General features: G+C 40.3%; 1 protein-coding gene across 1 annotated transcript in view; it reads left to right on the top strand.

The window, feature by feature from the left end:
* crim1 (cysteine rich transmembrane BMP regulator 1) overlaps window positions 1-23,909 on the top strand; it is a 29,693-nt gene extending 5,784 nt beyond the window's left edge. The window contains exons 4-15 of the mRNA XM_023951833.1: window positions 6,496-6,738; window positions 9,839-10,018; window positions 11,598-11,801; window positions 13,603-13,731; window positions 13,856-14,009; window positions 16,025-16,146; window positions 18,856-19,068; window positions 19,852-20,067; window positions 20,704-20,925; window positions 21,458-21,568; window positions 21,768-21,946; window positions 22,210-23,909. Of these exons, the coding sequence (XP_023807601.1) occupies window positions 6,496-6,738; window positions 9,839-10,018; window positions 11,598-11,801; window positions 13,603-13,731; window positions 13,856-14,009; window positions 16,025-16,146; window positions 18,856-19,068; window positions 19,852-20,067; window positions 20,704-20,925; window positions 21,458-21,568; window positions 21,768-21,946; window positions 22,210-22,398 (2,162 nt within the window). The 3' untranslated portion in view covers window positions 22,399-23,909. The remainder of the gene's footprint in view (window positions 1-6,495; window positions 6,739-9,838; window positions 10,019-11,597; window positions 11,802-13,602; window positions 13,732-13,855; window positions 14,010-16,024; window positions 16,147-18,855; window positions 19,069-19,851; window positions 20,068-20,703; window positions 20,926-21,457; window positions 21,569-21,767; window positions 21,947-22,209) is intronic.
* The last annotated feature ends 482 nt before the right edge of the window (window positions 23,910-24,391 follow it).

Here is a 24,391-nt window from a genome sequence, read left to right as displayed (position 1 = left end):
GGTTCGAGACACAAATCTGTTGAACTCCTTGGGGAATTGATCCCATCATATGTTCCTAAAACCTTGATAGATCAGGCCAAAACATGCATGCTGTTCTCAAGAGATCTATCAATGAATCCTGTATTTTGTCTGGACTGAGTATGAAAGATGGATGAGATAGCAGTGACATAACCGTGGATTTCTGTGTTGTAACATCCATTCATGGTTAAAACTATCTTCTTTGGCTGTCAAAACAAAGTGAAAGGGATGCCCAGTTACTAGATATATCTGTCACTAAAATATTCTCTACCCAACTCCCAGAAATTTTAGATATATTTTAAACAAATTCATTTTAGTTAAGGTACTCTGGGAAAAAACGAGAACAGAGCTGTTCTTTTTCACAATGTTCAAGTTTTACTTCAATTTTTGATTCAAGCTTTGGCATACTCAGCACCAATGAAATCTGCTTGTATACAATTAATGAAAAGCAGCAGGGTGAAGCAGATGTTTTTCCAGCTTGTCAGAGAGGAAAGCAGATGGAATGAGTGTGTTAGAGGAAGGGAAGACACAGGAAGATAAGCAGTCACAACAGAGACTAACTGTTTTGTTGACATATTTGTGCTCAGGCCTCAGGGTCATGGCAGGCTGGTATTTGGGTGACTTTTTACTCTCTGGGATGGTTTACATATTTTGTTCGTGATAAGACCCCTTGGTGCTCGTTTGGAAGAGCTTCCTTTCTGTTACTTACTGGCAAAAACAGTTATCAAGAGGTTTTATTTTTTTTAGCAGCTCAAAGCCACTGGTGTCTCTAAATACAGATCTAGGATTTCAGGTAAAACACCTAAATCGACAAGCTATGGTGAGTGTCCACTTGCTCCCAGGGTCTTACAGATGGACTGAGGAAATGTGTCCCACAGGCATGTTATAGTTCACAAGTAACAGGGAAGTGGTGCCCACTGTAATGCCACAGCACCAGCTGAACTTGCTCTGTCTGCCTACATTTGCCACCTCTGCCCTGTGTCTCCGTGCCGTTCTGAAAGGGCTGTTAGTTCTGCTTGGCTGCAGCCTCTTTGTGTTAGGGGTCTATTACTCGCCAAGCCAGACTGCCACCGGTTGGCGGGGGCATGAGACGTCTGCGTCGGTCTGCTTGTTTCCCATGACAGTGAACATTTATCTGTTTGTGGAGTGATGAAACGAAGCTTCTGGGTGGTTTGAGAGACAAAACCCAACTTTAAAGAAGAAATGTTGGAGTTTCTTTTAATCCAGTTGGTCAGCTGCTAACCAGGTTATGCTGCAAAACGCTTGCAGAAAAGGCTAACCGAAAACAAGGTCTGAAGACCAGCAGCTATGTACAGTTTTGACTTTAATTATTTAAGGATAAAGCATTTAAGTACTGACTGAGCTTAATTAATTAGCAACGTTAACTTAAGTCCAAGCCAGTGTTTGGCGTTTTTTGACCTGTTTTATCCACCATCACTGATTTTCTCTTTCCTCTGGAAGGAAACTGTGACGCAGTGGCCAAAATCCTTATGTAACTCAACCACAATTTTAGCAGTTGTCAAAACCCCAGCTGTCTTTTAGACATTTCCCATAAATATCTCTCAAACTTATTTTATAGGAAAACAAGACTTTTATTTTGTTAAATGCTTTATGTGCATTCCCCTGGGGCAAATTTTGTTTGGCTTTATCGTGTGTACTTGGTGCCAGATGGAACGACACATAATAGAGCATCTCAAGTGGCATTTTGATCTCAACAACTTTTTATCTTAAATCACTCGAAGGACCTTATCCTAAAAAGCTCAAGGGTAGTTATTTTGCTCCAACTAAACAGATATGGAAGGGGAGCATGCATATTTGAGATTAGCAATTACGATGTGGCTTGTAATGCCAAACATTTTTATTTGGTTTCCCTTTATTATCTTCCCTCTGAGTCCTAACTATGCACCAATTAGCACTTAATAAACAGAAAATATGTTGAAATACAAAGTCTTATCATTGTGATGATTCTGTGGTTCAGTTTGTTTTGTAGGTTGTTTTTTTCGGTTTTTCACCCTGTCAGTCACTCACTCAAGGTTCATATTAATTATCCACAGCTGTTATCAGTTCTTCGTTGTCTTTTCTGCTTTTTTTTGTCAGTAGTTTTGGCTCTCCATAGTTTTTGTCATGTTCGAGTTTCTTTACTAAGTATTTTAGTTTCTGTCACCAGGTCCAGTCTCCTGCATTTTTTGCCCTACACCAGTTTCTTACAGTCATCAGCTCACATATCTGCTCACTTCGAACAGAGATGTTTACAGCAGAACCTTTGACCACAGTTGATTGCAAGTCAGCAAGAACCCATAAGATCTGACAGATTCACGGGCAAACGGGAAAATGTAAAGAACTATTAGATTATTTTTTGTAAATAAAGCTTAAGCACCCAAATTGGATTCTCTGCCTATGAGATTGACTATCAAATATTTATACTTGGAGCAAAAATGATGCTTTTTATGGCAATTTATTGCTTCACTACATGGTATAGAGGCTGTGCACACACACTCTTAAACTTTTGCCTAAATAAATACAGAGATGTGAAAATGTTTGTGTCTAAAAATCCCAGCTGCTGTGATTTAATGCTGAAATTATAGTTCTACAGCAGTGGAGTAAGTCATCTAGCAGACGCGGGGATACCTGCTACTTCATGTCCGCCTACCCGTGTATCAGCTAATGATTATGTCTCGGTCACAGATCGGCTGGTCGGTCTTCACAAACATGTAAAGAAAAAGTTGTCTCAGTTTTAACCGCAGGCAGGAGCAGGGGCGGGCCCCCACAGCTTAGTGTGTGAGACAGCCCTGATGTGATCCCTTGTGGAGCAACTTTATAAAACCTGAAGACAGACCAAAAAACCTTGGAGGGCAGCTGGACTGAGAGGGCTTTGTTCTCTGCTGACTTGTTTTCTAAAGTCAGTCGGTGAACAGAACTCACATTGTGTGCTTTTTCCATGAGTAAACTCAGGCTGTCAACGCAGCCTCCTCTGCCCGGTTGAGCTACTCTGCTTTGGGAAAAGACTGCTCTTCTTGTACCTAATCCTAGGGGGAGGTAAAAATTGCTTAAAATGAACAATTTTCTTGCTTCAGTGATAAGAAAAAAGCATATATTGTGTACGTAAGAAACATATTGTTGCATATTGCATATTGTTGTGGGGTTGTCTTTCTGGTCAAAGGTTTTCCATTCTCTTCATAGAGTCATAAAAAAGCACATGCTGCCTAATCTGCAGGGAGAATTTATCAAGCATACCAAATCAGGGCTTTTGTGTTTGTGCAAGCTGGAGTATTGCCACTATCGTGATACAAAGATTGTTTCTGCGGTTGATGATTCACTAATTATAGCCATTTATGTTAAGAGATAGAGAACAAACCGGATAAAAACCATTAGCTGCTGGCTTTTCCATGTCTTGTGTTTGTCTATAGTGCTTCTAAATTATCTAGCTAAAAAAAAACATATATATATATATATATATATTAATTAGAGCTGCAATAGCTGGACCATTTCCACAGATGGATACAATTCTGTTCATTTAAATGACAATGGTGTGTCTGCCATCTGCCTTTCCCAGCGCTCTCTAACCCCAGCCATTATCACAACTGAAAGAGTAATCTGCCTTCTCCAGCGCACGCCCACAATACACAGAAAAATGTTTATCATTGCAAAACCTTTCTTCAAATCGTCCCAATACACTTTCTTTGGCATTAAAAAGCTTTTAGCTGAGCAGCATCAAATGGCACAAGGTTTAAACGAAGGTAAATCAGCAGCTGATAAGAATTGAAGTTTATTTAACTCCCAGCATAGAAAATTAGACCAGAAACCGTTAAAGGGGGTTGTAGCTTTGCTTAATTCAGGGGTTTTCCCCTCTTTTTCTATAACACTATTCAGCTACGTTTCTCAATGCGAGCTTTGTGGCTGTCTGTGCTGTGCCAAGCTTGCTTGAGCAAACAGTACAGTACAGATACCTTACACTCCTGCTGTATTTATCTGGAGCCAGAAAATCTCAACGTTTCCCTTCTCCTCGGTTTCATAGGTCAGTTGTGTTAACTCCACCCACCAAGGTACAGTGGTCACAGTCAGAGACCTTCTCCCTTCTATGTTTATTCTGGGGCCGTCTGCAAGTCAGCATTAGATCTTTAAAACTGTAATGAATGAGAATATGGAGGTGGGAAACTGAGAAATAGCAGAGTGTAGTCATTATCAGGCTATGAGCCTGGGTCTTGTCTTAACCCGGGCATGTGTGGCACGTTGAAGAACACGCTAAGCAGGCATTCTTGAACACACGTTTAGCATATAGTGTTCATACAGCTCTGTCGCTGCACATGTACTCACAGTTGGAAAAGGCTTGGTGCAAAGTGGTGCAAATCTTGGTCCAGGCTTTTCTTTCACAGCTCTATTCCGATATATGAAGGACTTGGTGTCAGAGAATTTCTCGGTTGGCACTTCCATGTTTTGAAAAAAGACGCTACGCACACATCACTACCAAATATGAGTCCCTGATTAGTCAAAGTTCAACTTGTTTAACTTTTGGCACAGCATTCAAATGGACTTAAAGGCCCACGCCAATGAAAAATGTGTGTTTGGTGTCTTTAACGTGTTCTTGTAGCATTTTTCTCACATTTATAAAAGAATTTAAGAATAAAACTCAGACAAAAACAAGGGCAAACAAAAATTATAAAAGGCATCAATAAATGCTTATAGTTTTCCTCCTTAAAAAAGAAGACGTAAAAGAGGAACACACAACAACGTCATATTTTTAAACAGTAAATAGAACAAAGGATCCATTTCTTTATAAATATTTAATGGGTTTCATGAGGGCTGGTTGTCACTGGTGAAACACTTAATTAATTTTGTTTAAATTGGTAAGTTAATAGTTTAATTTGAATAATGATTTGACAAAAATCGGTTATAGTATATAGTTTTTGTCTATTCATCTAAAACCAGATTTTCAACTTTTGGTTATTATGTTTTTTTCTGAATATCCAGTGACATGTATAATGGGCAAAAGATTAGTATTTATTTTTAAAATGAGCTATTTTCATACATTAAAAACTCAAACACTGTTGTTGTTTTTTTAAATAAAAAAAGTGTAATAAATAGCTTTTTAAAACATCAGTTTGTTGGTATTTCTTGGAGAAAATTCAGTTTGATTGAACAACAACTATTCTGTAGCTAGTAGTCAGATGTTGCACATCAGGAACACTAGAAATGCATTTAAAATGTTTAGTAATCCGTTTTTATAGGTTTGCAAAAGCAGAAACTCATCTGAGTAATTTGGAAGCGAAATTTCTAAACCAAATGACGTAATATGCTCAATGCACACGCAACGGCAGAACAAAATCTGCACCTTTTTAGTTTTTCCTTGTTCTCAAGATCGTCTGCTTTCTAAAGCAAAGGCATACAGTCCCAGACAGCAAACGCTTTTCCAGCTGTTTGGCTCATTTTGCTGTTGGAAGTCTTTTGTTCTCTATTTATTTTCAAGTGCTTTTTGCCAACCAGTGAGTGTGCAAGAACCCAAAAAATATCAACACGTTTTCAACCCCCCCGTCCTAAATGTCACGCATAGGACTCGGCCTGTTCCATTTCCTCCAAAGTTGTATATAAACTGTCATAAAAATCACACAACCTACTAATTAGGTTGTTGGCTAATTTACTCCTCTAAAGAGGGAGATATTAAATAAAAATTGCAATGTTTTCATGCCAATATGCTTGCACAATTTGAATTTATTATCCCTGCTGTGAATATCTACAGATTTTTCCTTTTTGTCTGCAAGAGGATCTGGAGAAGAAATAGTCATTGATCACAGGAAAGACAAAATGATTATTTTTCTGCTTTTCATTGCAAAATCATAGTGACCCAAAACAAATACTTCATTTTTTTATTTTGAGTTATCCCTTTGTAATGTGAAAGTGACTGTTCTCATGCAAGTTCTGTGCCCTTCTTTTTCCTGAAAAGGCTCCAAAATACACTTCTTTCCCAAATTATCTTCAGCCCTGAGTCCTTTTTTAGGGGGTGATATTAAAGCCATAATGCAGATAAATGGACTAACATGAGCATTTTGTTGAAGAGTAGCTCTGTTAAAGGCTTCCTGCCATTAATGGCTGGTTTTAGAGGGCTGTTTGGATGGTTTGCTAGTCAAACCGGGCTTAACAGGATCAGAGTTGTGTCGACAGGATATGCAAAAAATATAGTTGTGTGGAGAGAAGACTACAGCCTCACTTTTTTCTGATCCCATGCTGTGTAGCTGACAGGGGCTGCAGTTGAGATCTGGTGACCGGTAGCAAAGTTTGTGTTGGGCGACTTTGTGAACTCAGCCTTTAGACCGTAACATGAGTAGCATCCCTCTAAAGTGGCCCAGCTGACTCCACCAAGGACTTCTCACACACGTGGAAGTGCAGAAACCAACTCCTCCCTCTAGGAGAACAGGCATTGAGAGCATAGAAGCAATAGAGCACCTGTTTGTTAATACTTACCTATGTGTGTTTTCTTTGCAGATCAGTTGAGGTGTGCTGGGGTTAAATGCCCAACTTTGCCAGTGCCTTCCTGCCCCGAAGACTCAGTCCTGACTAAGAGTTACACGCCCCCTGCTGGCTGCTGCCCATCCGTAACACCCCAGTGTTCTTGCAACTTCCGGGCCTGCCAGAAACTCCAGTGCCCAAGCGGAGAGCACCGGGTCCTCCTCAGTCAAGCCAGCGGTCAGCCAGGAAACTGCTGCGATGTCTTTGAGTGTCGTAAAGGTGATTGCACTTGATTTCTATTGTTATTGGTCTCCCAATCCAAGCAGCAGTTATAGTCAGACTTTATTGCAGGTGAATTTACTCAGAAAAAAAACTATTTACAGTTGATTATGTGTCACCAGGAAAGAAAAGAAAAGGTTTGGATCTTACTCTTTGGCTGCTTAGTAAGTTGAATCGCTGCCTTGCAGGGTTGACTGTTTATAGACGTCATTCGGGCTTGAAACCTCAGAACTTTCTTTTAATTAAAGAGAGGGTAAACACGGGGAATCCCTAATAGAATGTAGTTCTCCTTTCAGGATTAAGAATGTAAGATTTTGATCTCGCAGAGATCGAGGAGGCTCAGATTTAAAGAGTTAAAAAACAGCAGTCAAAACCTCAGATAGCAGCACTTTCAGAGGCCAGAGGCAGAGTGAGGACAGCTGGGAGGGGACCTGTGGTATTGGCCTGTTTACTCTACACACCCAACAAATATTCACTGTTTTACCAACAGAACAAATTCCCGTCCTGACCCCTCCAGATGTTTAAATGAGTGCCGTGCCCTGGAATTAATGGACTTAACAAGCCCGGTGACCAGAAAGTTGCTTAGGCTATGAATTTGCTCAACAGAAGTGCAGTGTCAAAGGGTTTCTGTCTGGTCACACATCCAGAAGGGAAAAAGGTTCAACAGTTCATTGATGGGAATGCTTTTTATGTGCTCCAGTCTGCCAGTGGGGAGAATAATCGAGTCCGGCAGGCCAGCGGGGGCCGACTGGCAGCCGTGGAGGCCATGGGATCATTGTTTTGATAACAAGTGTCTGCTGCTCTCTGGACCTGGGGTTTGTGGCCTTTTGTGCTGCTTCTACTGTCCATTAGGTCTGCATGACTGCGTGTCGTGTCAGAAAGCTCTGCAAACAGCGACATGGACAAAGGCCTACACTGGGCCCCACTGTCAACTCCCCAATCCTATACTGGCCTCTAAAGCAGCACCTGCAAACACAGCATCTTAAAAAGTCTGATTATATCAAAAAGTGGGAAATATAAAATTGTTCTCTTCCTGTGACACTTTGTTTTGATTTTCTTGCATCTGTTGTTGCCCTGGCGAGGATTGGTGCTCAAAATGTACAACAACAACCTGTTTGGTTTGACCTCATGAGCAGTCCTGAATCATAGCCCTGACCTTTCGCTCATTGAAGGTTGAAGTTTCAAGCATTTTGAGACTTAAACTGGCTTTAAGCATCATCGCAGTGATTATTCAGACAAACATACAGCCAACCTTGAATAATGGGCCATAGTCACATCTGCCCCTCCGTGTGGCTGTCTGCGGACAAAAAATGGGTCAACCTGTATGCGGCACACAGGAAATATTAAGGTCGTAGACTGCTTGGTAACTCCGTAGAGCCAAACTCCTAATGCACATTTTTTCTACGGGCATGCCGCAGGAGACATTTTAAAGTGAACACTTGGACAATAGGGATAAGTGTGGACATCCCATGGGCATCTTACATAGGGTAGGGTTAGCAAGAGGCCAGTACTTGCACCTCACTAACGACTAAAGTGCAGCGTAAAGGGCATTGTGTGACAAATCCCTTTATTATTCATTTGCAAGGAAATACTTTTTTTTGCTTTTCCTGTTGACCAGAAGGCACACCAGAATGACAGTCCATTAGGAATGATTAAGAGAAGCTACTGGACAATTTGTTACAGCCCATCCATCACCACAGTTAATAATCACTTTCACTCGGGGAACACTAAACAACAAAAAAAGCATGACTGACTTTAGACAGAAAGTCATATCATATGATCATATGATTATAATTAACAAAATCTGTGAAAATCAAATGCAAAAATCTTTTATGTGACTTCCAATTACTTCTGTGAGCATTAAAAATCTTTTTTGATGTCAGCCAGCTGTGTTTTCCCTGTGTTTTCTGCACGCAAAGTTTAGAGATGTGGTCAAAAAATGGCAAGAAGGAGAATAAGAGATCAACAAATCCTGCTCTCTTTCAACTTGGCGGCCGCACCTGCTTTGCATTACTGTAAGAGTACTGCTTGTCGAGAGGCATGGGGTCATTGGCACAGACGCTTTGAGTCTGTACTCAGAAGTATGGTGTACAGATGCAGCTCCAACCTCTGCTCTCCTGTACAGAAACCACCGCCTTCTCATCTTTTTCTGTTTTTTTTTTTATATCTAACTTGCATAGCTCCTCTGCAAGTGTTCAGACTTTCTTACATAACGAGATAGTCTCACTTTCTTCTTGTTGACATATGTTTGATTATAAGGTACTGTGTGGTTACAGTGAGTCATATAATTTTGCGGCATTCAAACCACAGTGGGTCTTTTGAATTGCATTTGTTGTAATCCTCTGTTTCCTCTCCCTCTGAAGCAACTGTAATTAAACTCCATTTTTCTTTAAATTGCGTTCAATAACAACTGCACTGTTTACCGGTTTTTGTTTTTTCTTACTTTTTTCTTTTTAATCTTTGTCTTTGTATTTGAAAAGATAAGAACTGTCTGTGCATGAGATCCAACTTCAAAAGGTGATGCAACTAAGCGAGTTTAATTTCACGGTTGGGAGAGTGCAGCTGAAAGAGTTTCAGAAATGTCTGAATGTTTTGGGGGGAAACAGGACAGTGTATTGATTCATTCCACCTGCCACAAGCAGACTGAGCCCAGATCCTGCCAAAGCCTCAGACCCATACTGGTTCTCTCTTTTTCTGCACTGCATGACTCCGGAGTCTTTTCAATAGTTGATAGTTCCCTGTGAAATTCCTCCCCACCGACTCAGCTCCATTGTATGATAAATGCCATTTCCACCCCACAGGCCTATATAGCAGTCAGACTCACCTCTGCTCCATTTGGTTTCGATATACGTTTCCATTCTAAGACAAAGATGAACAGATGTTAATGAATGTGTCATTGATTGTAAGCAGAGCTAATAGCCTCTCAAGGCAAAAAAAGAGATTTTTTTGTTGAATCTGACATCTTTTTCTCATAAAGAGATGACAGGATAGAAAAATCTTTGTATTTTAGCCAATTGTGAAGGACACATGATGCCTTAAGAATATTTCCCACCCATGTAACACACTTAACACGCAATGTTTTCCCTCTTTGTGTCCTCAGTCTCTCCCAAATGTGTCCATAATGGGAAGGAGCTCTCTGATGGAGAGGTGTACCGCATGGACTCCTGCTGGCTGTGCCAGTGCAGAGGAGGAATCTCCTTCTGCTCCAAGGCAGAGTGTGCTGAGCTGGACTGTGAAAACTTCTACGTTCCTGAGGGCGAGTGCTGCCCTGTCTGCATAGGTAAACCCGCATATGTTGTTAAAATGATGCATTTTAGTTTATTATGTGTCTGAGTATCAAAGTTAAGTGAAGCCAATATAGGATCTGTCAGTGTGTGGCTTTAAACTTGGCAAATGTAATGGAGAAGTGCTTTCACACACCATGTGTTGAAAGGCAGGTAAAGAGCTTCGACATGTGATTTTGGCATAGTTAAAAAAAGATCATGGGGGTGTGGGGTCTCACAACCCAGTTGGGAAGCACATTACAGCCTGCCAGAAGCTCATGGATGGAGCTGGTAGCCAGCTTTGACCTCTGAATGTGTGGCTGCAGTTAATAAGATCCTTGAGAGAAAGGGAAAGAACAAAGAGCACAGTTAGTGTTGGGGGGTTTGCTTTATAGTCAGCAGCTCCTTACACGGTGTGCTTTTATTATTCGCTCACTCCTAGATCTTTTTTTTAATGAATTTAGGTCCCACAACTCAAATATTGAAGGTCTTTTCTCGTGATTTTAGAATGCATCTTTCGTGAAGAAGCATTAGAAAAATAGGATTTATAAGATATAATGTTTATGTGCTCAACCAAACTGTAGAGTACATAAAGAAAATGTGTTATTAAGAAACACTGATCGTGTGTATTAGTCCCCCAAAGCAAAAAGAAGCAGAAAAACCTTTTTTTTATTGATATTGTCTTGGTTGGGTAGATAAAGGGTTAAAACTGATATTCTCTTAAATGTAAGAAAAAAACAGAATTAGTAGATGCTGACACAAACATCTGTGAATGTAGCTTAATTTGTAACTTGTGAAAGCAATGACCTTTAGTACGACCTCACTTCCTTCTGTTTTAACTATGGTTATAACAGACTTTACATTAAGTGCATGCTTAAAGACAAGTAAATGCCAAGCATGTGACCCTCTCAAACATGCACAAATTATATGTTACATAAAATATGACGCCTCCCATAACCACAGCACAGTTTTATGGGCAATTGTTCATTTGAGAAAAAGCTTATGTCAAAGATCATCCGTACTTTTAAACTAAGAGAATAACTTCTCAGTTTGGTTTTCAAACGGTCTCAAATTTTAGGGTAGATGTAAAAATGTTAAACGGGCCATCTTTGCTTTAGACAGACGGTTGTGCTCGAAATTCCAGCTTCTCCTTTTGACCTTTGAAGGGCGGCGGGGGGTTGACTGGAAGTCACATGGATTAGTTCAAACCTTTGCTGAGAACGTGAGCAGAGACGGTGGCGGCCAGATGTTGTGAAAGTCATCAGTCTATTCTGTTTCCAAACTCTTACCGGATGACACAATAACACACTAAACGTCATCCGTCTGATTTAAGCTTAAGTCCATACACATGTTGTCTCAAAGCAAAGGCCCCTTCCTGCTTATTAATGTAAATGAGTTCCCTGAAGTTATCAGGGTTTTAGCTCTTGGTTAGAATTTCATTACTTTCTTAGCTCCTTTGTATGCTCTGTTTGAAATTGACCACCTGTTATATGGTAACTTTAGAATGGCAAAATCAAATGAACATGTTATTTATTTAGGTCAGGTCAAAGATTCTCATCTTTTTTGGCTCATGCATTTAATATTTTTGCCTCCCAGATGTGGAGTTGTTGTCTGTGGACAGCACCAAGGCCAGCTGCTGGGTGAACAACAAGCTGCGAGCGCATGAGGAGCAGTGGAAAGAGGACGACTGCACCTTCTGCCAGTGTGTGGATGGAGATCCACACTGCACGGCCATGGCCTGCAAACAGAGCTGCCAAAATCCTGTGAAGATCCCAGGAGAGTGCTGCCCATTCTGCGAAGGTATTTGAAAGTCATCCCAAGCAAATTTCTTAGATATTTATTGAGTCAAATAGGAAGCAAAAATCGAAATGAGCTAGCCATTAACCTTGCAACACCCTATGCAGGGAGTTCATGCAGCTATGCAGTTTGGCTGCAGAAGCCATGTCGACGTGGGCTCATTAAAGGGGAGGCCACAGAGCATTCTTCAAACTGCGGGGTTCTTTGTGTCGCTTTATTACCCTTGCCGCCAAAATGATACCCACCTGTGTGTGAGGTTACCGCATGCCCTTAAAGCAGGGGGGCAGCGTAATTGGAGGGCACTTTTCTCCTTGCTTAATTAGTTACAGCTCGTTGAGCTGCTCCTCCCACAGAACGTGGCAAGAATCCCTCTGTGGCACAAGTGAGTCTGTGCGGCCGTTAGTGCGGCCAACCTCAGCCACAGATTTACATGAAAGCCGGCCTGAATTTGAAGCCGTACCAAAATCTGACGTAAGACCAAAGTGCAGCTGCTCGTCTTCACTGGTGGAGCCTGAACATGAGTTAGACACGTTCAGCTTGTTAGGAGGAGACAGCTCTGCACAATACGACAGAGGGGTATTATCCCGCAGTGCCACCCACCTCCGCGTAAATGCTCAAAGCTTATCTTTAATTACTGTTTAGAGCAGTGTTAAAAAGTAGCAATTACAGTTGGCATGAAATACATGAATGAAACCTAAGAGGCTTTGAGCACACACAGCATATAATAGATAAAATATATATTGAAAGCATTTGTACTAATTATGGACACAGAGTGTTTTGAGAAACACAGACACTTTACAGTGATTTGGTTCAGTCTCTACCCTCAAAAAGTCCTTCTATACTTCGAAGGTGAAGTAAGACATACATGTCTGAGGATAAGAAGGGTTTTCATAGATGAAAACCCATGGGGCAACACTTTGACTTACTGTTTGAGTCCAAATTAAAAACAAAAGTAACTGACACCAGGTTAGTTCTTCAGATAACACACATAAGTGAGGTCCTAGTGACTCCAATAATACCTTTTCAGCAGAATTAAACTTACTCTCACTTAAGCTTAAACCTTCTTTTCCCTTTTTTGTTAATTTTAATGTAACTCTAGTGCGTTTTTATAAACATAATTTATTTTTCCATTTGAGACAAAACAGCTCTCATTTTTGAAAAAAGGCAGCAGGGGCAGCTAACTTCTTATTCAGCCAAAATGGTGACTACCACAAAGTTTTCAAAAACATGAAAAACAGGTCCAACTCATTTTAGAGGGATTTGGAGTTGAGACTGGGACTGAACTGGGACTGAACAAGTCCCAGACACTCGGGTACTTGAGGTATGAGCCTTGAGGTATGGGGTTCCATTTTTGCAAAAAATGCTTAATTGACCACTGTTGATGTTCTTGGTCCCTTGTTTCTGCCAGGGTTTGGTACTTGTGAACATGTTTTGTTCTCGTTTTTAAGCTCCATGACTGCTGGAGTTCACTGTCAAGTCTAAAAATAAAAGCTGTCTTTATGATATTTTTTTTGCATTGCAAATGCAGGAATACAAAAAGCCTGTAATTCTGCGCCCACAAGTTGTTTAAACGCAGTAAAGGCAATTTGTAACAGTAAATATTTATATTAGCTATTTTTATAACAAACTGAGACTAAACCTAAATGGGAAGACTCCTGACTTAACCTTGCAAAAAAAGACTTTTGAGTGTCTTTGTCTCACATAAATCAGTATTTGTTGCACATGCTGGCAAGTCTACAAAGATAAGTATGTTTTTTTTCTATCTATAAAGTACTCTCCTTTCAATGCCTCTTTCTTTTTTCAGAGCCAACTTATGAAACCGTGAGCCCGATTCTCTGCCCTCCCTTGCAAAACTGCTCCCTGTCAGTGAACGACTGTCCTTATGGCTTCTATCAGGATGTAAACGGGTGTCTCCTTTGCCAGTGTCTCAACAGTAAGTCTGTCTTTTTTAATTCCATCCAGAATTTTTTGGGAATAAATTTTTTATTTACCTTGTTTCATTGACTTCATGATAGGTTATGTTCACGATGAGAGTCCCTTTCTGTTAACTTTTTCAGATGACTCCTGCCCAGACCTGGGAAGACACTGCTCTCTCCAGTGCCCACTGGGATTTGAGAAGGATGACTTTGGCTGTGAGGTGTGTGATTGCGTCACTCCGATGCCCAAGTGCCGACCTCTGACCTGCACAAAGACCTGCCCATATGGATATGTGTACGTAAACCAGCCTCCATACATTTAATTATTGAAAAAAATAAATCCATACCACGATAGAAATTACAGTAAATTTGATTACACCACACAACCAGCGCCTATTTGTGAACTTTTGCTACTATTGTTTGAATGTCAGGATCATATACTTTACAGTGTGTAAGGCTATGTTTGCGTGTGAGCTACTGTGAGGTCCACATACGCATCTCAGCCCCCCCCCATCACCTCCTTTCCCCTGAAACCCATTTAAGCCCATTTAAACCAATCAAACATCTGGAAGCTCTTTGTGCCGGGACGCTTTCGCCATTCTCATTTTATAAATCATCTTCCCGTCTCATAACAACGATCAAAAACCTATCAGGACAAAAGGGGCCTTCGTGGAACATATACAGTCAACCTTTTGATGTATTAACCTGAGCTATGGCTTAAGATGAGCTTGGTATGTCTGCAGAGGATGAGGAAGATCCGGTGTCTGTTGGGGGGAAGGGGATCAGGAAGTCTTGGTTTTATCCTTCATAAGCAGCTGTCAGAAGTTTGAATCGCTGCACGCTGCAGAGCGTAGATCCGTTGTCTCTCACACGAGGCCACAATGGAAAGAGTGAATGATTTCTGTTTATTCAGGAGACATTAATCACATGCAGCTAGTGCTGTAATACACAGATTAAACATAATTTTTTCGGAAAAGTCCTGAAGCACATGTTTACTTCTCTTGTATTACAGTTTAGAAAAATAATAGCAATAAGGGAATTCCTACAGCAGAATCTCAATTTTTCTGTCATCCATAATCAGAATTTTGTTTTTAACTGTTTATGTCAAGAAGGGCATTTTTCTAATCATCACAGCTGCACCACACTGGAAAAAGTGCAGTGCCAGCGGTCCCTGGCCAGGGGCCTCGCTGTCTTCCTAAGCCTTTCTATATCCCCCTGGAGCCCAAAGTGCTGCTTGACATTCCTCACACTATCTTTGAACAAAAGCTCTGATCTAAGGTCAACGGACAGTATTTCTACAGCGATGCACAGTTTCCATACCTGTGAGAGTCTCAACGTATTGCACCATAACAGAGAGCTTTTCTCTAAAAATAGGAACAGAATCATGTTTTGTTTTATGACTAAAGGGCAGAAGTGGAGGAAAGACCTAATAGATAAATGCAAGAGCTATCATTGAAAGTGAGGACACATCTTTCTTCTTGCCATCTTCTCACAGGGCCTCACACGTGGGCCTGTTTTGATTTTGGCAGGCGATGATTGATAAAGTAATTAACCTGGGCTAATGAGGCCTAAGGATGAAATAGAGATCATCACTTTTCTGCAGGAAAAAAAAAAAAGCAGAGCGGAAGGCTTAGTGACGGAGGGGAAAAAAATGAGGCAAGCAATGAAACAGAGGAAGTCCAGAATGAGAGCCGGGTAGGTGCGGCTCCTTCTTTCATCTCCGTTTTGACAATTCATCAACCTGCTAGTCCGTCTTTTATTAGGCGGATAATTGAACCCAACTGTCCAGTTTCCACATTCTGCACTTTGAGACACTCTTCTCCCTGCGTGCGAGCTTGTTCCTTTAACTTTGCCGTCTCAGGTTTCCCTCCTGCTCAGTTTGAGGAGGTTTACAGCTGCCAGCTTGCATCAGAAGCCTCAATATTATTAACAAGCCCTTATTGTCAATGCTAGTCTTCAGAAGGCCACAGCTCACTTATGCCTTTATAGGTTTGCCTGAGGCTTTTGGGCCAATAAAGATGGCAGCAGGTTGAATTAAAAGCATGTGAATTAACTATAGTCTGCCTCTTTAAGTCTTTAAGGTTGGTATGATGAGCAAACCACAGGGATCTCACATGTAGGCCTTTTATTTGCCTTACTTCAAAGGCAGTTAATATGGAAGAAAGAAAACCTGTCCAGATGTTGATTACTTGAGCATCTGGGTTTTGCAGAATTTGAAGTGGTACTGGATGCTCTTTGAAATTCAGTGACGGCAGGTATTGTTTACTTCCTTGGATGATGGAAAATGTTTGCCTGTCTTTCCCCCTGCAGGAGGAACAAACACGGCTGTGAGATGTGTCGCTGTGTCAAGTGTCCGCCCTTTACCTGTGACAAGCACTGCAATAACGGCTACCGGCAGAACAGAAAGGGCTGCTCTGTGTGCATGTGCAAAGGTGAGAGTACATCATTGCTTCTACTACCTTTTTTAAAGTCCCACTCCGATCATCTTTTGATGTATTGTAATAGCGTTCCCAGTAATCTTTTATTTTTGATTATGCTGTTTTTAGCCAAAATTCAAAAACTTGTCATTTTCTAGGCCATAGTTTCTGCAGTAGTTTTTTAGAAAATCGCCTCTGAGTTGTGGGAAGCCCCACACCACCTCCCCTCCCCATAGCTGACAGCTATGTGTTTACACACTCTCCTAACAGCTAACAGCCCCTCACACCTCCGACCTAACATTACTGGTGTAACAAAAACGGTGAGCAATATTGGAGCTATCCAGCCGTTCAGTTTTGAGCCAGATTCCAGCTCAGACGAGGAAAAGAAAGACGTACATCGATTTATTTGTCTGTGAAGAAGGGAGCTTGTGGCCCCACCCAGTGTATTTTCTGCAAAACAGATATGCTCTTTTTCAAACAGCAATTTTATCATCTGCTCTTAATTCACAACGACTTGATCAAACAAATACTAAGAAATACAAATTTAATCTTAATTTTCTTTATATATGACTTCCATCATCAGAAAAATGCTACAAAAACATGTTAAAAACGCAGTTTTCATCTAAGTGGGTCTTTAAGGAAAGTACAACTCTGCAAAGTTATTGGATTGCCTTTGCTCCTCCTTACATCTTAGGTAAACATTTACACAGATGAATGGGGTGCATTTTATCCCAGTTTTATATTATCATTACAGTATATAGTCTACACTAAGTTGCTCTTATATTAGTTATTTAATGAATAATAAGTTATTTTGGAGCACAGGACACACTGAGAAGTCACACAGCAGTGACCTTTTGATCCTGCAGTGGAAGCTCTTATTCTAAATGATCCATTGCTCCTGTGCTGGTGGTTTTATGTGTGCTCGTTTTGTTCCTGTTGTTGTTTACTTTAATGCTGGGGAATGTGTGTAACTTTAATTAGATTCCTGCCGTGCATGAGTTTAAAGCTTGCATACAGAGGCCAAATTTATGCCCAGCCACATTAAGGGATGTTTACTCTGCCAGGTATTATAAATATTTGAGCCTGATACAGTTCTCCTTCATGAAAAGGTTATGTGTGCACTCAGAGCCTCCTTTCCACAAACACTGATAAAGCTAACACCCAATGGACAGTTGATGGGATTTTTTAAATCAGATTTTTTTTAAGGTGCATGGGAAAATATCTTTATTTTGGAAATGTTTTTATGCTGTACAGTTGAGTGGACTTGTCTTTGTTCTGGATTTCTTTAAGCTTTAAAGTAGTGCTGTGACAACTTAGTAAGTTTGGCTTTTAATAAGGTCCCTGGGTGCAGTCAAAGTGTTTAGGAAAGTCCCTCACTTCGTGAAATGACCCAGAAGTATCTAAGTGACAGCCATGAGAAAGCTGGTTGAAATCTCCCAAACAAAGGAGTTTGATATTTTTTGTTTTTAAGTTTGACTGCAGGTTCTCTGTTTTTGTCTTCCTTTCTTGGACCTCATTATGGTTCCTGTCAGAGTCAATGAACAGTGAAAAGATACAAATGGTTTCATTTTTCTCTCTATTGTTATTGCACTGCAAGCTTTGTGTCTGACCACTAACCTGTTTTAATACATTCATAATTAAACTGGTGTTTATCTTAAGGCCACTACGTACATTGTGCACATTTAATCAATCAATCAATTTATTATTTGTATAGCACTTATAAAAGCAGAGGCAGCGAAAGTGCTAAACATAAAATCAGAAACAATATGATACAATTAAGAAACAATAAAATCAATAAAACAATAAAACAACAATAAAAGAATAAAATTAAAATTAATAAAATTAACAAGCATTGCCCACTTATGAAATTTTGGTCTTTCACAATAAATGCATAATTTACGTAACTCATAAGTTTTTTTTGGGTTCATTAATGTGCGCAGAACTCCGTTGACGGTTTGGGCTGACGGGTCTTTAGGTAAATTCCGTTTTGAGCTGCTCGTAATTTTTGGTCAGTTGAGAATTTTGCAGTTTATGCATATTTTGCGTAATTATATGCAATTATTGCGTAAATCTTACGCACTTGTGAGTGATTTTTGCGAGATGTATAGGCAAATTTGTGACTTTCCTGAACCGCTCCATGTACTATCTGTCTAACTGACTTTTCACGCACCAATGTATAACTTTTATACCACATATATGGTGCTCATATCATGTTCAAATTACGTAATTGATGCACAAGTTTAGGCTGTTCCGTTGTGTCCTTTGCGTGATTCATTTGTACTTTTTCCCTGGTTTTAATGTGGTTCATTCGTGATACATTCGTGAAAATGTTATTGTGAAAGACTATAACTTTTCTAACTTTTTCCACGTAAATGCACGTGTGATAAATTTTCACACATGCAATATGCGCAACATGTATGTAGTGGCTGTGTGACACGGCCCTTAGGTTGAGGCACCAAAACATTTGGAAAATCATCACGATTTTATGTTTTTATTAGTTTTTAAAGAATACTAAAGCGCTGACCGGTTGAAGGAAATCCGACCATTTTGCTTAATCATGTATTTTATATGTATAAAAAAAAACACTTTACACTCACCAAAAAAGTGTTTTATTTAACCTCCAATGTGAATATATTTATTATTTCCTTTGCCACAGTCGGTTCAATGACCTTCTGACTTTCACTAAGCTTTTCCTTCACCTCTGCACCTTTGATGTATTTCTAGAAAGCATCCCCAGCCCCACACTCCCAGCTCCAACGCCCAGCTATTGTCTCACCTCCAATGGACACCGCTATGAAGAAGGTGACAGCTGGCATGATGGCTGCCGTGACTGTTATTGCCACTCTGGGAGGGAGATGTGCGTGCTCATTTCCTGCCCTATGCCCAGCTGCTCACATCCTGTTGTCAAGCCGGACCAGTGCTGTCCTTCCTGTGAAGGTAGCCATGTTTTTTCCCTGGTTTTCTTTTTCATAGACATACAAATATACCTTGAATTTTTATTTTAGTAATAAGAAATTAAAATTACCTTCACTAATGAAAAGGGGTTGGAAAATCCAAAAATATATTTTATCAAACAACTTTCCTCATCAGGACATTTTCTGAGGTGCTTACATTTGTGGGTATCACACTAAACTACCGTAAATGTATAAAAAAGTTGGTCAAATGTATCTTGATGTTATATTTTATTTTTTGCATGCAATTTATTTATTTTAGGATAAATTCTGTAAAATTTAACAACTGGATTAATTTACTGGCAAAAGTTAAGATAAAAATATCAGCATTCTGTAGATGCCTTTTGGAACTCTGCATGGGTTCACTTGCCCTTTCACCCACTTCCTATGTCTTTTTTTCTTGGGAATTACATGTTAAACTGATCCAAACCCAAACTTTTTTTTATTCAAAAGTCTCCAACTCATAAAGATTATTTGTGAAGGGGTGACTAAGATGTCATCTGGAACATTTAGGAGTCCAGGAATGTCTACAACCTACGGAAGCAATGTACACTTTTGCAGTGAAGGGACTCACTCCTAACTGTTTACAGATTTTCCCCACTCTTTAGGGCCTTTGAAGATGTTTTTAGCTCAATATTTTTAAATGTGATGCCCTAAGTCTCTTCAGGTACATACTGTTACCTACAACTTATTTTGCTGAAGGATAGATTTATGTTCAAAATCGTACGTTGGAGTCAAAGGCTAATATTCTTTCTCTGGTTTGTTGTAGACGAGTCAGGCAGTGGTCAGCCAGAAGGAATGGATGTCATGGTCTGTAGAGCACCTGGAGGGGAGTTTTATGTGGAAGGAGAGACCTGGAACCTGGACGAGTGCACTCGCTGCACCTGCAGGAAGGGACGAGTCCTGTGCGACACCGAGGTGTGTCCTCCAGCTCTCTGCCAGACACCGATCAGAAACAAGGATACTTGCTGCCACGTTTGTCCAGGTAATAACAAAAAAAGGCTTTGAAATTTCCATTTTAGAAATGAACTTTTAGTACAAATGTGTAGGCATAATTGATCTTAATTTAGAAATGATCCTGCACACCTCTTCCACTTTTAGAAACAACAAACCTCAATCACTCCCAAGCTTGAGGCCCACAAATCAGTAAAGCATGACTGAGCCTGAGAGCTGCTCCTTGAGAATGCCAGCAGGCCTTATCACTGCATCTCCTCTCACAAAGGGAAAACATTCAGAAGCCAGTCTTTGTTATCTGTACAGGCCTGGTCACCAGGAATGTGGGAATAATGCACATATCCCTGACAGATGAATGTGTACAGTGGAAACCACACAGTGTGTCCATCTTTATGATGCCCCTGGCCACAAAAGGGCCAAAGATCTCAGACGTGCAGAGGTGGGATCAAAGGAACAGATAAGATCTGAGGCTGAACTGACAGCTGTAATAAAGTCGCCTGCTTTTGTGTTTAACACACAGCAAAGGGTTTTATCTTGAATGCTGCCTTTAGGGTGCAGTAACAGTTGGGGGGGGGGGGGGGGGGGGGGGGGGATGCTGACTTCAGCAAACTTCTTTTGACTTTATAGAGGCACATCCAACTAATGATGACGTGTTTTTTACTTTCAGAGGAGACACTGGGCCCCTTGCTGCCCGTGAACAGAAGTCAGCAGCAGTACTGCCTAACTGTTGAAGGAGAGGTGCTGCTTGCTGGTGACTCCTGGAGGACTAACGCCTGCACCAGCTGCACTTGCAACAACGGGACCATTCAGTGTTTCTCCCAGCGCTGTCCAGCCGCCAACTGCAGGGTACCGGTTTTACGCAAGGGCCAGTGCTGCCCGCACTGTCTCGGTGAGTTTTTTAGGCGGTCACTTTTTTTTTTACTTGTTTATTTCTTTTAAAACTTGCATGTCTATAGAAGGAAATAACAAACACAAGTGTATGGATTGTATAGACCGAGCCAACGTGGCGCTGCATGAGCAAACAGGAGTGCTCGCTAAACATTCCATGTGACGCAGTCACGCAGAGCGAAAACATTCCTCCAGCATCCGCACATTCACGCGTTTCCTGTCCCGGCTGAATTGGCCCGCAGGGCTCTTACCTGCAGCAACACAGGAAAGCAAAGCCCAATGTCAGCTTTTCCTATAGAGGAAAACCTCAACCTAAGCCTCCATTGTCCCTCCTGATATTTAGCTGTTTCAATCAGGCTTTTGTTTGTGCTGTTTCGCCCGCTGGAGACCTGTGTTTTGCGTAACACTGTTACAAAGCCGGCCAATGGCGGATAAGAGAACAGATCCTGGATACAATAATTAATAAACACATGCCAGAAAACATGAAATTGCTGCTGCAAATATTAATGAGAGTTCTGTGTAATTCCATTCAGAGGTGACCACATCAGTGCCAGTGAAAGTGACCGTCGATACCATCACCACTTCACTGGAGATTGTATTTGAGATGACCACAGTCACTGTTCCACCCATCACTGCTGACACAGGTAACTGTTCACATCTTCGAATCCTTTTGTTTAGTTTGTTTTTTGTTACAAAATATCTCACGAAATAAAAGGAAGGTGTTAATATCAGCCAGTTATTTCCTCAAAAAACCTGCTTTTCTATCCAGGTGCTGACTTTTTTCTAAAAAAGAATCCATCTGAGCAACAGATGTTGAAAGTCACGTTTGTCTTTATCCTCCAGATGGGCTAGAGTTTGGTGATAATTACCCCAGCCAAGCTGAGATGGCCCTTGTGTACCAATCAGCGGCCTGGATTCTGGCAGGCCTCCTCTTGGCCATCATCATCTTCCTCTTTGTTGCGTTTTTCATCAACAAGAAAAAGAAATGGGTGCAGATGTCCTGCTATAGTGCACCAAAGAAGGTGACGGATACTGTCAAATGAAAAAAAAAGTGTTTATTTTGCATTTTTTGTTAGCAAACTTTTTTTCAATTCTACTGCTTATTTTAAACAGTGATAAAAAATACTTTAAATCTAATTTTGCCACTCCATTTAGAAATAAAAAGCTTAAAAAGTGTCAACCTTTAAATGATACGGAAAGGTCAAAGTTAATTGGGTGTCGCTCCAGACCAGCAGTGAACTAAATAACGGCCTCTGTGTGTTTATTACCTCTTGTTTCTTCGCAGACGGTGATCCTGAAAAAGCACATAAACAAGAACTCTGTGGTCTACATGGAGCCCTCCAAGGAGAACAAGTTTCAGAATGTGAAGAACGACTGTGGCGTCATTCACTTCTCTCCAGACATGAGTTCCCCTTGCAAAGACAGGATGACCATCCCCAGGGCCAAACTAGCCAATGACTGGACGTCACGCTAAATAACTGTTGAAAATGAAAGAAATACTGCAGATCGGAGCTGTTCTTCCTGCACCTCTGGCTGTCTCCCACTGTGGCTCTTATAGTTACTGTACATACACATGAGGAAGCCTTATTTTTTTCAAGCTTCCTTTTGTGTGCTACTTCAGTCAAGAAAAACAAAAACAAATGACCACTTTTTCTTTCATTATACACCCATAATTATCTGTGTTTGGACTTGGAATGACATACCCAGAGGTGGATGGACAAACGGACATGTAAAGGACAAAGTTCTTCTGGTTAAATCAAACTTTTTGACTGTGAACAATATATGTTATTTCTGCTGCTTGTTGCCCTATGAAAAACTGGAACTTTGGGGCATTGAAAGCAGCACCAAAAGCTCTAGGGCAGAGGTTAGAGATGCCAAGGATGTTGCTGCGCCTCGTGCGACCATCGTAATCCATATGGAGCCCAGAGAGCAGTGGAGCTGCTCCATCACAGCACCCTTGATGTAGAATGTGTGGTTTCCAATCTAGTTTTTGTATATTTTGACAGTATTTGTTCTAGAGGTGTTGTGTCTAGTCTAAGGCCAAGATTAAATGATTTTGATAACAATTTAAAAAAAAACGTTTTGCACATGTAGTAAATGTATTCAGTGAAAGCTCAGATGACCAACTACAACTTTTCGTTAAGCTTTTGTAAATTTAGCTCTTTCAAGTTGTCATTTAGTGATCAGCAGAGGAGGGGAGTGTTGGTGAATCTTTCATTTGTCTCATAAAAAGAAAAATGTCTTTGATATCAAGCTTGATTCCATTCCTAGACACGTGTGGAGTTATTGTAAGTACATGCTGATGTAAAGGGAAATAATCCCAAATGAAGAAAAAAACTAAGAAATTTAAATTCAAATTAATAAAAAAAAACATTGAATTTGAAGCTGCAGTGTCACAAAAAAACAAAACAGTTTATTTAAGAGAGGAAGCTATCTTCTGTGGAGGAATCGTGTAGAAACATCTCGCCGGATTAAAACCATAATCTGGGATTTTAACATCAAGTACACAAAAATGTTAAACCACTTACGTGGACACACTGCTGCCTCCAGTTTGGTCAATCAAATGTGGCAACTCCCAAAATCCATGTTTATTATTTCAACCCGATTTTGGTGTGAAAATTGTTGAGAAAACATTTTTCTTTTTAGGTGTTCTCCTGCATTTGTACCTGCTTTTTTTTGGGCTTTGAAATGATGAGTAAACTGTAAGCGATTCTTTGTTCTTTGTGTTTTTTAAAAAAAAGGTAGTTTAAATAGGACAGAAGAGGACCCTATTTATTTTTTCATAGCTTTATTTATTAATACAAAACATCACTTTGTTTTTTTTAAATAAACTTTTAGTAACCAAAGTTCCTGTGCATTTTAGACCTTTGACCATTTCTATCTGATTTTATTTATTTCTTGTCTTAAATATTGTAAATATCTTTCCTAGAATACACACAATAACATTTTCTCTTATTTTGAAAAATAAAAGTGGTATCCAAAGTGGCATGGACTGATAGTTTCAAATCCCCAGAGAACAGTGTTGTCATCCAGGCTGAGATTGGTTTGTGGTATTCATTCTTTGCAGGAACATCTGGTCCTGGATTTGTGCTTCTGATTGGAAATTTGCTCATCTTTGGTCTTTAAATATTTCCCCTTCAGCCACTTTAATTTTAAACAAAAAAACAGATCAATTAAGTAAATGTGTTTCTTCAATCATAAACACAAAGTTACAAACTAATCCTTAGGAAGGAGTGAACTTATATTCTTTCTCAAGAGAGCATGAAATTGCTCATATGAATGAAGAGGAGTCAAATTCTTGTATTTTTCTTTCTACATTTAAACTGTATTTTACCCACCCCCACCCCCACCGTACAACAACTTAGTTTAGAATTTGTTTTATCACCATAGCGTATACATCATGGCACCATTATGGCTTTGATATAAAAAAATGGAGGAAGCACACACACACACTGCACTGGTGACTG

This window comes from Oryzias latipes, chromosome 22 (genome assembly GCF_002234675.1).
Source record: "Oryzias latipes chromosome 22, ASM223467v1".
Lineage (NCBI taxonomy): Eukaryota > Metazoa > Chordata > Actinopteri > Beloniformes > Adrianichthyidae > Oryzias > Oryzias latipes.
This window is presented reverse-complemented; position numbering and strand designations above follow the sequence as displayed.